General features: G+C 41.9%; 1 protein-coding gene across 2 annotated transcripts in view; it reads right to left on the bottom strand.

Annotated features, from left to right (window-relative positions):
* Tek (TEK receptor tyrosine kinase) overlaps positions 1 to 14,015 on the bottom strand; it is a 97,349-nt gene that overhangs the window by 22,237 nt on the left and 61,097 nt on the right. For both annotated transcript variants that reach the window (XM_038334959.2, XM_038334958.2), the window contains exons 9-12: positions 13,375 to 13,519; positions 12,898 to 13,059; positions 10,766 to 10,900; positions 5,811 to 6,098 (exon numbers count right to left, since the gene is read on the bottom strand). In XM_038334959.2, the coding sequence (XP_038190887.1) occupies positions 5,811 to 6,098; positions 10,766 to 10,900; positions 12,898 to 13,059; positions 13,375 to 13,519 (730 nt within the window). The remainder of the gene's footprint in view (positions 1 to 5,810; positions 6,099 to 10,765; positions 10,901 to 12,897; positions 13,060 to 13,374; positions 13,520 to 14,015) is intronic.

Raw genomic sequence — 14,015 nt, forward strand, 5'->3', positions numbered from 1 at the left:
TTCCCTTAGCGAAGCTGTCAACCCTGTGCACACGGAACATGTATAAGAACAGGCATTGCAATTTTTGTGTGGTAGCACATATAAATAAATAAAGGATAAGAACATAAATGTTAAAAGAAATTGATAAACGGCATGCTAAAGACTCCTGAGTAAGAAGGCAGATTGGAAGCTGCCCCTGTGTAATAGAGTGATGACAAGAGTCTGGATAAAAGAGAGGAGGTGGTTTCAAACTTCCCATCTTCCTTTTAAGTTAACCTTTTTGTACGTCCTTCTGGTTTGGTTTATTATATAGTTTTATTCTTAAGCAAAATCGTCCTTTTTTGTTTTCCTTTTTGTTCTTTGTGCCTCTTTATTTGACTATACTTTTAGTAATGGCTGACTTTGATTCTTCAGAACTTTTATGCTTTCATCGTTGTTCCTTTCTCACATTTATCTAATTTTGTTCATGAAGTTTTCATTATTGGGCAATCTTTCAATTAAAAATATGTGTGTATGTATTTGTATGGGGTTTGCACATGACTGTGTGTGCCTAAGTTTATGGAGGCCAGAGGTTGGCAGCTGGTGTCTTCCTTAAGTTTTGAGATGGAATCACCCCCCAGTGAAGTCAAGGGATCCTCTTCGCTCTACCTCCCCAGTGTTAGGATTACCCATGCAGCCCGCCACACCCAGCTTTTACTGGATGCTAGGGCTCTGAGCTCACATTTCAAACAAGCACATGATCAGATGTTCCATCTCTTCCACCCCTAAAAAATGTTTGTCTTTCTCTTTCCATGCTGCCTTCATAACTTCATGCTTCCTTTTCTATTCTTCCTTGGCCTTTGTTTGTTTAACTGTTTCGCTACTTTCCCTTTCACCGGCCTCTCCCTTTATATCATTCATTTACTCTTTCTACATTTACACTAAATTTACATAACTCTGAACATGTAGTACGTTCTTAGGGAGTTTTGCCATTCTCTGTCCTAGGGTCACTATCTGTTTGTTGGATGGTATGAGTGGTCTTGAGTTGATCTAAGGCGCATATCTATCCCTGTCCAGTTTAGCACTGCTGCTATTACAAGTAGTTGTTTTCTCTTTTCTGAGGGTTACTGCTCACTGAAAGAATCCCATATAACTTGAGAAGAGGCATCCAAACTGCTAGATTATAACAGTAACAAGAAACCTAAAAAAGAAAGGTGACAGGAATTCTTCAATCATAATGTTGCTACTGCTGAATTAAAAAATACTGGAATGGGTAAAGTATTGGATAAAGAATTCAAAATTTACTTGTAAAAATAACCAGTGACCTCAAAGAGGGCACAAGTAAAGAGGTGAAGGAAGTGAGAAGACCACCTCGCAACCAAAACTCTCAAAATGGTTGAGAAAATCAGCAGTCTGGGAGGAAACATCAGCAGTGTAGGAAAGAAATTCAACATAAAAAGCAAGACTGGCAGGAATTTCAGGAATTAAAAACTCAGCTAATTAAAAACCCTCGGAGTGAGAAGGATTACCAACAGAGTAGACCAAGCAGACAGAAAACTATCAGGGATGGAAGGAAAAGTGAAGAAAATATTATGTTCAAATATCAACTTTAGAAAAAAAATCAGACTAGAGAGATGACAAAAGCATTTCCTCCATGAGCAAGAAAAACTAAATTTAGATCCTAGCGCCCATGTCAAAAGCCAGGTGTAACCACGCACTTGAATGTAATGCAGTGCTGTGGACCAGGAGAGACATGAGGATCACCGGGGCTTGTGGCCACCAGCCTAACTCCAGCTCAATAGGAGACCCTTTCCTAAAGGAATAAGGCAGAGAGTGAAAGAGCAGAACACCCAATTTTCCTCTCTGGGTTCTTACACATGCACAGCTACTTGCACCTATAAGTGTGTGTGTGTGTGTGTGTGTGTGTGTGTGTGTGTGTGTGCGCGCCCTCACACACACACAAAATAAATGAGCATGACTGCAACATTAAAAACCTTGGAATGTAATCAAAAGTTCACACTTAAGTAAGGATCCATAGAGTAGAAAAACCTGAAATTAAAAACCAAAGGCATGAAGACATAATTTATGAAATTTGAATAGAAGTTGCCTCAAATCTAGGAAAGAAATAGATATGCAAGCACAAGAGCCATTTATAAAAGAACCTTTCCACAGCACAGTACACTTGACATGCCAAAAGAACAAAAAAGAATGCTAAAAGCTGCTAGAGAAAAATCTCGAATCTACTTACAAAGACATCATGAGAACTCTCAACAGAAGCCCTAGATGTCCCTGAAAGTAAAGACCTGCCAACCTGAATTATTCTATCCAGCAAAGGTATCTATAAAAACTGACAACAAAGGAAGGACAGACGTTTCAAGGCAAACACACACTAGGGCAGTTTGTAACTACCACAACAGCCCTGCAAAAGATGCTTAAATGAATACTATGTACAGAAGAGGAAAGAAGACATCCTCAATTGAGAGCACAGGAAATAATAAGTTTCTCATGAGAAGAAAAGTTGAATCGAAGAGAAGCAAGAAGGAATCCATCATGTCCAACACTGTACACCACACTGGAAACCACTAATATGAATAGAGAAGAAAGAGTGAGCAAGAATCTAGCTAACCAGAAGAACACTTGACTAAGTTACAAGTTTTAGCAAATCTCAATTGCCAAAACTGTAAGTGGTCTTAACTCTCTAATTAAACAGAGCCAGAACTCCTCAATGGGTTAAAAGACAAGATCCAACTATCTGTGGTCTCCAAGAAACACACATCAATGGCAAAAATCAACAATAGAGTGAAAGAATGGAGGTTATAAATAGGAATCTAAAAATTAAACTATCCCCATCTGTAAACAGCATGATCTTCTACTTAAAGTGGTCTAAAGATCCCAAACAGAAACAGATATGACAACCACTTTCTAACAAGTAGCAAGATACAAAATAAACACACAAACCAAACAAGCCAGGAACTGGGAATGTAGCTCAGTTGACAGAGAGCTCACCTAGCATGCATGAAGCCCTGCATCCCAACCCCAGCGCTGCACAAACTGGGTGTGATGGTGAATGCCTGAGTTCCATAACTCAGCCCAGGAGGAAGAGGCAGAAGGATCAGTAGAACAAAGACATCTTCAGCTTTATAGCAAGTGCAAGGCCAACCTGTAATACATGAAATTCTGTCTCAAAATGACAACGACTCATTATTTCCTACTCACCAATAGTCAACTTGCCAAGAAAAAAAAATCCCACTTGTGGTAGCTTCAAATAAATAATCTAGGAATAAACCTAACCAAGAGGTGAAAGACCTCTACAATGCAAACTTTCAAACACCAAAGAAGTTGACGAGGCTACAAAATCAAAAGACCTCCCATGCTCACAGATTGGCGCTGTGAAAATGGCTATATCACCCAAAGCAGTCTACAGATGCCACACAATCCTTTGAAAGAGTCTGATAACACTTATCACAGAACTATGGAAAATCCCTAAACTTATATGGAAGCACAAAATCCCCAAATAGTTACAGAGCCACAGTCACACAGTACTGCCACCAAAAACAGACACGTGGATGAGTTAACTAGAACAGAGAACTCACAAATAAAGCCACATACCTACAACTACCTAACTTTTGACAAAGTCATAGAAGACACACTGGAGACAAGATAGCCTCTTCAGCAAATAATGCTACAAAAACTAGATATCCAAATATAGAAATATGAAGCTGAGTTCCTATTTCTCACCCTGTGCAAAAATCATTTCAAAATAGTTATTAAAGACTGAGGCCTGAAACTCTCAAATGGCTACAGCAAAACAGGGGGAAACTTCAAGATATAGACACAGGTAAGGGCTTTCTTAAAAGAAACCTAATAGTGTAGAAAAACAGTCTAAAAGTTGATTGAAAAAAAAAAACCTTCTGTGGAGCAAAGGAAGCAATCTGTGGGACACTGAGACAGATTAAGAAATGGGAGAAAATCTTTGCCAATCACACATCTGACAATTAACCAAATTTCACAATTTATAAAGAATTCAAAACATTGAACATTATGAAAAACCTCAAATCCCTAATTGGCAGGTTGGCTAACAAAATGAGCAGGAAATCTCAGATACACAGTTGGTAAAGAGGCTAATGAGATGAGCAGACACTTCTCAAAAGAATAAACTCAAATGGCCCGTGAATATTTAAAAACATGTTCAGCATCCTTAGCCATCAGGGAAATGCAGTTTAAGCCTGTGTTGGGATCCTACCTTACCCAGTGAGCAGAATGGCTGCCATCAAGAAAATAAATGACAAGCTCTGGTGGGGATGGAAAGGAAGAGCAACTCTTATCTACTGGGGACACCTATGCAGCTACTGCGGAAATCAGGATGATGGTAGAAAAAGACAAAATCTCCTGAGTGAATTGGGAGCATGGGGACCGTGGGGGAGGGTAGAAGGGGAGAGTAGAGGAAGGAAGGGGAGCAGAGGAAAATAATAAATAAATAAATAAATAAATACATCTGACAAAGTATGATAGTTGTTCATTCTCTATGTCGTGTTACACGACATACTTGTACTATTCTATAATTTCTAACTTTCACACAATTAAATATATAGAATGTATCTACATTTATAGATATAAATGTGTGTGTGTGTGTATAATGTGAATGCTTGTTCTGGTTGTTTGTTTTTGTTTTTTCAACTGACATAAGCTAGATCTATCTGAGAAGAGGGAACCACAATTGAGGAAATGCTTCCAAAAGGTTGACCTATAATTACTGCAGCTTTGTGAAGGCCCAGCCCATTGTGGGTGGGGCCACACACCTGAGCAGGGGCACCCCTGAGCCCCTGAGGTGTCTAAGAAGAGGCCGAGCAAGCCTGGAAATATGTATTGTTCCACCATGGCCTCTGCTTTCGTTCCTGCCTCAAATCCCTGCTTTGGTTTCCCTTGGTAGATTGCAACATGGGGTGTGTGTGTCAAATAAACCCTTTCCACCAAAGCTGCTTTGGGTTGTGGTGTTTTATCAGTACAGAAGAAACTCTAACTATGTCAGTGACGAATAATCCCTAAACACTGGCAAAACACTGCAGACTTCCATGAGTTGCCGGTATAAGAAGGTATTACTGAGGAAATATGGAACTGTTTCTCCTACATGTTCCTGAGCAAAGAGAACCAGCTGAAGCAGACAGCCTTGACTTTGGGGTTAGTGATGATCACGTGGCGGGTGGGATGGCCAATAGGTTTCTCTTGGCTATCTTTCCAAGGCTTCAGATTGCAAAGACAGAGTCCTCATTCCATGAATCAAGTTAGACTCACTGTCCAAAGTCAAAGAAGTTTCAATATTACAAAGAACCTTGGGGTTTCAAATAACCAATCTAAATACAGAAAAGCTTGGACTAGAAGACATTTTTAAAGAAAAGAGATTTTTACTGCTCTCATAAATATTTTTTAACTCTGATAATGTATGTTATGAAAAATTTCCAAAGAAAATTATTTTGTTTATAAAATTAGGGAAGACTCCTTCATCATGAATCAGCATTCATATATATAAAGATACATAATAATGAAAATCCTTAAAAATTATCCTATAGCTGGAAAAGCCCTAGAGAACTTTATTATTGCTACTGATATTCTTGTTACTAATCAACAAGTCCATAGCAAGGACAGAGAAATTGCAGCATGGTCTTGCCCAAATCCCAGTGGACCTTCCAGTATAATAAATACTAACGGACATTAAGATGATTCCATGAATGCTAATTGCCTTCATCCACATAATGAATGTCCTTATGACCTCTAGAGACTCGTGCTAGAAGTCAAGTTCAAGTGACAGAGGGCAAACTTTGCTGGATGAGGCAGGAGCAGCACCCGTTACTTACTGTCGCTGAGGGTCCAGGCGATGAGATCTTCACTCCACTCCCCCTGGGCCTTGGTGTTGACCCTGGCTCGGACAATGTACTGCTCCCTGGGCGTTAGGTTGTTCAGCAGCACCGAGGTCAGGTTCCCTGGCACCTTGATGTTCTGCTGATCACTTATTTTCTGCATGGACCTCCTCTCAACTTCGACATAAATTTCATCTTTTGAGATCGGAAATATTGGTTGCCAGGTCAAATTCAGAGCTGTCTGGCTTTTTGGCAGGAGACTGAGACCTCTTGGAGGAGGGAGTCCTAGAAAGTCACCAGGAGATGGTTATTTTCATTTTGGAGAGAAGTAATGGCAGCTCCAGAGGGCATCTGCAAAGACAATCTTGGTTTCTAGAACTACATAAAATGTCCACAAGCTACCCAAAAAATATAAGCAAGCAGCCATGACCCTTCCCCTCCTAACACAACAGTAAATTTTTACGGTAATTTTTATATATACTTTGGGTGGTTTTAACACAGAACTATAGCCTTCTTGAGAACAACTTGCAGCATGGGTAAGTTTTCCAAGAACCTTAAAAACATCCATATCCTTTGGCTTTAGCTCCTGACTGTCAGAAACTTATCCTGGGGAAATAAATATTCCAAGGGAAGATGAAAATATCTGTGCATATAGATGTTCATTACAATATTACTTAAAATAGTAAATGACTGGGGGGGAGCAAAGCATCAAATTTCTTTAATGAAATTATAGAGCCATCCCAAGGGTTACCAGAAATGAATAAGAGCAGGAGATCAACAAAAAAGCGTATAGTGTTATGGATAATGGAAACCCCCTAGAAGTCAAGTCCACAACTAGAAAGGGAAGCAGAGAAACTGATAGAAATGAACTCAGGGTTTTGATTCGTTACCATTTAGAGAAAGACATTTTCAAGCTATAAATGTCTGGTTACTTCCTCCCAGCTGGGGAATTTCAGGTATCACACTCACTATGGTGAGGGGTTGGCCCTAGCCCCATCCTGACCCCATTATGGTACCAACTACAAACACCTCTTGCCTGGCCACACTTACCCAGGAATCTGGGGTACCAGAGAAGTTGCCAAAAGAAATAATGTGAGTTTTTAAAAATAGAGAAACAAGAGCATCCCACTTCTATCTTGTAATCTAGGCAAATTTATAACCTAAGTTCGCCTGTAAAATGGCACAGCCAGTCTCGTTTTCCAGACACGGGAGCATGAATGAGACAATGGTTATGTAAGGGCTTGGGAAGTCTTAGGAATTTTGTCAATATGTGCTCCCTCCCTCCTTTCCTTTCCTGTCTCACATCAATGAATAAAGGAAGAATATGTCTACTTTCAATTAATAACAGTAATTGATTTATAGGTTCCAAATAAAAAGTCCCTTTAAAGCATGAAAAGAACATTCCTTCCTGATTTCAGGACAGTGGTATCATCACCCCTGGTAATGGGGGGGGGGGTTGATTTGCATAGCGTGAGAACATTTTAGACCATGACAATGCTTTACAAATGGTGGTCACAGCACAAGAATAGATAGTGTCCCTGTTGTATTAAACTCTTATGTGCAATATAGTGTAATAAGACTCATATTTAAGGAAAAAAGGCCCCAACTCTTTATGGTGTTATTTTAAAAAGGAATTTGAAAAACACTTCAAATTCTCTTTCAAAGGAAGCAAGAAGAGTCCCGAGAGCCTACCCAGCTGTTTATAGACTAATGAGACTAGAAGTTGAGCCCACATCTACTTGACATCTTTCTGAAAGTCTTACTGATTCTGTCACTAGGATCTAGGAAAATTAAGAGAGGTGACGTCTACTCCTTCTGTTAGTCTCTAGAGTTTGAACCCTACAGAAGCCATCCTCGGACAGCTTATAAAGACACAACACAGGCGAGTGTCGGAAAACGCTTGTAAAATTCCTCCACCTTCACTTGGGGTAGTGGGAGGACCTTTATAGGCAGCCATCTCTATGTCAGCTTCCATTTGGCGACACAGTTACCTTCACCCAGATTTGGCTGTTTTTTTTTTTTTTTTTTCTCGGCAATGAGCTCAGAACATGTTCACCTCCCCCTCTCCAGGCATCCCTCACCTTCCCCACCTCAGTTAGAACAAACAGTGCTGCTTCCAGACAAACTGAAAAGCAAGCATCAGCAGAATTCACTTGGTGGGAAAGAGGCACCTTCAAGAGTTCCCTTTCCATTGACCCCACAAGTGCTTTGAAATATTCCAAGAGGCCTCTGAATGCATCGTGGCTGGAATGCATTCTGAGGACTGGAGGGCAGAGCTGCAGGTCTGGGGAGATTTTTTTTTCATGTTCTGCCCCATGAATACTTTCCATTTGAGTCAGATTGTGGCCTTCCTCTTTTGATTCAATACCAAACTATGGGAGAATTGCCACTTGCCTCTAAGTGCAGTGTAATGACATAGTAGGGATGTGTGTGTGTGTGTGTGTGTGTGTGTGTGTGTGTGTGTGTGTGTGTGTGTGAATCTTTCATATACATAGCAGGGTTCATATATATAGCAGGTTCATATACTTATATGTAGTAGGGGTTCATCATAATCAAAAATATAGCAAAACTCTGTAGGGGTGGGTTGCCGTTTCTTATTGTCCCCTTAGAAGTGACTAGAGAGTTTACAGAGAAATGGATGTCAGAGTCTATAAGAAGGGAGGACAGTGGAAGTATTAAGAAGGCAAGAGAGGTGGTGGGGACTCTGGGACTATAGAGGACTATGAGAAAGTTTTAAGGAGCTGGGGGTGGGAGCTATGCTTGCAAGAAGAACTACAAGTACCAGTAGATAACTATTAAGATGAAGGCTTTAGGAACCAAACAGCCAAAGTTCTAGAGCTGTAACTTAGGTGCTAGGTGTTGGTTCATTAAGTTCTGGGCCATAAGCCTTTAAGGGTCTAGAGCAATAAACCTCTGACTCCGAGCTTTGGGCCTCCAGCTAAAAGCTTCTGTGTCTGGAAGCTATTGTAGTTTGGATGCCAGTTATCCCTTGAAAAGCTCATGTACCAGAAACTTGGCTCTCAGAGGCTGGTGCTGCTTTTGGACATTCTAGAATACTGAGACATAAAACGTATGTAGATGATTAACTTACTGGATGTGGAGTTGTCTGGTGCCTGGCCCTGTCTTCTACACTGCTTTTCATGCTTACCATAAGAGGAAGAAGATCCCTTTGCCATGGGCTCCCTCCACCAATATATTCTGTCTACACAGATAGAGTAGGTGACCGTGGAACAAATCCTCTGAAACCACGAGTCAAAACACATCTTTCCTTCCTGTGTCTTGGGAACTTGTTCTGAGTGACAAGGAAGCTAAGGCAGGGCTAAACAGCTTTGCCCTACTATACAACACAGGGTACTGCAAAGAGAACACAGAAGAACGTGCTACTATAAAACACTCATGGGGAGATAGTGAAAAAATGCTGGAACATGTGGAACAAGTCAAAGGTGAGAAAGAGAATGTTACACATGTCACTCCAGGGTTTCAGAGGAGCGTCAAGTAGCAGGAAACTGGAATGCAGGCTAGCACCAAGGAGTGTGCACACATGGAGAGCTCCTCCTCCATCCACACAGTGCAAGACTAGGGGATGATGAAAAACACTAATAAACCAAGAAATGCTCCGTAGCTGTGACTCACTGTGACCAGCTCTGGAAAGGCTGAGGCCTGAGGACGACCATGGTTAGAGGTCAACACGGGCTAAGTTGTGAATGCCAGGCCTGGACTGTAGAGTGAAGCCCTATCTGGAAACAAAGAAGAAAGAAAATAGAGGAGAGGAGAGGGGAGCAGAGGGGAGGGGAAGCAAAGGGAGGGAAAGGGGAGGGGAGGGGGAGGGGAAGGGGGAAGGGAGGGGTTGGGAGGAGTGGGGAGGGGAGGGGAAGGTGGGGAGGGGAGGAAAGCAAGAGGAGAGGAAAGCAAGAAGAGAGGAAAAAAAAGAGAAAAAGAGGAGAGAGAGAGAGAGAGAGAGAGAGACCCCTAACTGTTGAACCATAACCTTGTTTCAAACCTATTGTGTCAAAAATTCAGGGTGGATGGGGCTGGGGAGATAGTTCAGGGCTTAAGAGCACTGACTTTTCTTCCAAAGGACCCAGGCTTGATCTCCAGAACCCACATAATGGTTCGCAACCAGCTGTAACTCCAGTGCCAGGGGATCTGAGGTCCTCTGGCTTCCGCTGGCGCTGCATGAATGTATTGCAAAGACATGCATGCAGGCAAAACACCCAAACACACAAAATAATAAACAAAAAAATTAAAGATTCTGGGAGTAGGATCCAGCAATTTATTTTAACAAACTCTTCAGGTGATTCTGATGGATACTAACGTTAGAACTACTGACTTAGCAACATGAAGGTAAACACAAAGAAACAGCTTAACATGGAAATGGAGGCTGAGTGATAGGAAGCAGGGCTGAAGGAGGAGGCGGGTGGAGACAAGGAGGACTGTTCTTCAGACAAAAGCCTTTCCTTCTATTTGATGTTTGAACTATGGGCATGGATTACTTTGAAAATAGAAATTATTTTTTTTAAATAAATAAACTTGTATTTCTGAAGTGTGTTTGTGGCAGAAGCCTGGTATGGTCCCTTGGGATGGAAACAGGAAGCTGGGGGTGATATACAGAAGTCAAGGCTCAACACAGTGGCTGCTAAGTAAATCTCAAATCCTCAGGGATGACCTTGCCTTCCTGCAGGCTCATCTGCTTCCTCCTCTGTCCCTGGGATGGTCACAGTCCCCCTCCCCCAGGGAGACAGACCAGCAGTCCAGCCCAAATAAAGGATCTGCTTGGCTTGAAGTCTCGAGCCTTCCTGTCACTTTCCCACCCACTCCACAGCGAGCTCCTTCCACCTCCGTCCCCACCCACCCACTCAGCCGACACCACCCTTCCTGGTCTTCCTTCCTCTTTCCCCTTCCTACCCGCTCCCACCCAGCTCAGGAATAAATGGCTGTTGGCTTCAACTGACCAACAGACGTTGTTGTGAATCGTCTCACAGGTCCAGGATGCCCTTCCCCGCCCTCTCCAGGACGGGCCAGCTGCACACACAGCTCGTAGTCAGTCTGAGGCTCCAAGTAGTTGAGGGTGACGATCTCGTTCATCACTGGCAGAGAGAAAGTCCAGAAAGCTTCAGTTCATGTCCTGTTATGTTGCTTAAACAGAGCGTCTGCTCCTGCAAGGGGAACTATATCAGGTTTTTAAAAAGCAGTGTCTTGGTGAAACAAAGAGGTAATTCCATCTTCAAGGATGCACCGTTTCCAGAGGAAGGGAATTTAGGCCTTTGAACAGGTATGTCAGGTTTCAGTGTGTGCATTAGCACGTATACTTCTAGGCCATGTCTACATTGTTACATTTTCAATTGCAAAATTAAGCCTCGCAGATCTACCACACAGGATGCCAGACTTGGGAGGGTCGATTAACATAATATAAAATAATGTTATTTTCATTCTTTTCAAGGACACACACTGATTGCAATCAAGCTGTCAAGAGAAAAAAAAAAAAGGCCCAGAAGGTTTTTGTTTAATGTTAGCAGACAATGGATCTCTAATAGCCGTATCCTCACAATGAGGGTTCTAGAGCCTTTTAAAAACAGTTTCCACAAACAGCCGGCATGCACTTTGCTCTTAACCATTTGTTTAGTCAGTTCATCTCTGTCTTCATATCTGTGGATATTGCAAAGTTTAACTTCTGGTTTACCTTATGATAAACTGCTTATTGGTAAGAAAAAAGTGGACTATTTCTAACAGTTCTTAGAAGATCATTTTTATTATTAAAACCGTATTACACACACACACACACACACACACACACTATTGATGTTGGAAACAGAAAAGCCACAAAAGAACCTTAGATCCTTGAGATTCCAAGTTTGGGCCGGGTCTACAATGGAGCCCAAGGAGTTCGGTAATAAACAGTGCTGTCTGTCTATTCACTGTGTCAAGCTCAGCTGCGTTATTGAGCCAAACCCTGTTTTTCTTATATTTTTAGATATGTGTGTGTGTGTGTGTGTGTGTGTGTGTGTGTGTGTGTGTGTATGGGTTTGTTGCCTGCATGTACCATGTGGGTTCCTGGTGCTCATGGAGGTCAGAAGAGTGCCTCTAATCCCCTGGGACTGGAGTTACACAGATGTGAGCTGCCATGTGGGTCCTGGAGATTGAGCCCAGGTCCTCTCTGCATCAGCAAGACTGTTCTTAACCACTGAGCCAGCTATCTGGTCCTCTTTGTCTTATTTTTTATAACTTTCTCAAGTGTCTATATAAATACAACAAAGGAAATTTAAGGGACATGTAGGGCATAACCTGCTGAAATTAGGAGTGGCCAGATCCACATTGCCCACCTGCAGGGCACTGATGACTGGCTGCCTGCATGGTGGCCCAGTCAGAACAGCATGAGCAACTGGTAATGCTTTTTTTATTTTTTACTTACTTTTCTTTAAAAAAAAAATATGGTTTTACATTATCACACAGCAAATAAAAAAATACATGTTTTAAGATACATTTATCTTTTTCATGACATTCATCATCTTTTGTCTCAGTTTGCTGCATTCTTCCCCCCTTCCCGAAATAGGGAGGGGCAGGCAGCTCTCACCTCCACTGCCTCTCTTTTTCCTACCCCAAGTGCAATCCTGTTGGCCACAGACTAAACTTTTCCATGTTCAAATTTTTATAAAACCCTTTGTGTTAGGAGTCTTCAGGATAAAACAAGATAGGAAATGAGAAAGAAGAAAATCTAGCAGAACAGAAGTAATTGCTCTCAAGATTCGGGCAGACTAAGCACCTCTACTTTTCCAATGTGGCCCTGGACTTTCTTGTTGTCATGGTAGAAACACACACTTTCCACCATGGCCAAACATGATATAGTTCTTAAACTGGAGGCTCAGAGGCCTAGAAAGGAGTGCAGATACAGATAGTAACCCACAATATGGCTACATCTTTGTCCCAAAGTACTCAGCAGCATTCTGAAAGTCATTTCTGGAACTTTCCTGGCCTCTTCATGTACCAAAATCAGGCTAATAAGGGTAGAAGGAAATTTTGATATATGGGGGAAATCTTTTTCCTGGTACTAGACCTCCTGCTGGTACCTCTTGTATCCAGACCTTACCTTGAATATGTCTCCAGGCCTGGTAATGATTAACAGGTTTGTAGAGAAGTTTCTTGGATTTGATGGGTCCATCCCCAAAGTAAGGCTCAGAGCTGATGTTGATGATGGCAAAGTTGTGTCCAGTGTCAATCACATTTGGGGCATGCAGGGGCTTTGGAAGAACTGAATAAAAGGTTAGCAGTCAGATTCATTCTTGAGTTTTAGGGGTTTGCTATTGTTGTCAAGTGGTGAAGGAGGATCTGCCCCTTGAAGCTCCCTGCTGGATTTAATCTCATAGTTACCTCTGTAAGAGCTCTGATTCGGTTCTGCCTTCTTACTGCTATCTACACTAAAAATAATTCTTTAAAACAGCCATCGCCACAACCCTTCAGTGGGTTCTGATTATGGGAAGGCTTAAAATCTAAAATGTATGCCATGACCCGCCAGGCCCTGTCATTGCTTCAAGAGCATACCCTTACCATAGCGAGTGAAACATACCTTTCACAGAAATGTTGAAAGGCTTTTCCACCATCCCAGCCACCGTGTTCACACTGCAGACCCAAACTCCCGAGTCCGGAGGGAAGATTCGGTCAATGGTGAATATGGCCACTGAGAAAAGATCTGTATGGTTGAAGTCATTTGGCTAGAAGAGTCGAACACGGAAAAACATATTAACGTTTCTTGGGCTACTTAAACACAAAGGTCCATAACACACTCTCCTGCTCATTGTTAGCAGGAAGTTTTCTAGGAGAGACTGAGGAGCCAAGTACAATGCTAATATAATCACTGGCTTCTTTCCAAAGCTATTGTAGCAGCCCCAAAAGTTTATACTGGACTGTTGCCCTCCCGGATCCTGCTGTTGTATTTGTGTTTGGAAGTGTGGAATAAACACTTACCAGCAAGGAGTTTAATTCTTTTAAAAACTGCTCTGCGTAGCATTTTTTTCTCTTCTAATCTAATACAGAGATGGCAGGATGGAAGGACCAAGTAGTTCCCTGCGTATTTGAGGGGCTGTTGCATATGGTGCAATGGGAAAAGACACACGAATCTAAAGACACGTGTCTCTCTTCCTTTTGTCTACTTCCTCAATTACCCATCCAGTTCCCTACTGTGTAGACACGAGGCAGACAATGATAAAA

The sequence above is a fragment of the Arvicola amphibius genome, chromosome 6, assembly GCF_903992535.2.
Source record: "Arvicola amphibius chromosome 6, mArvAmp1.2, whole genome shotgun sequence".
Classification (NCBI taxonomy): domain Eukaryota; kingdom Metazoa; phylum Chordata; class Mammalia; order Rodentia; family Cricetidae; genus Arvicola; species Arvicola amphibius.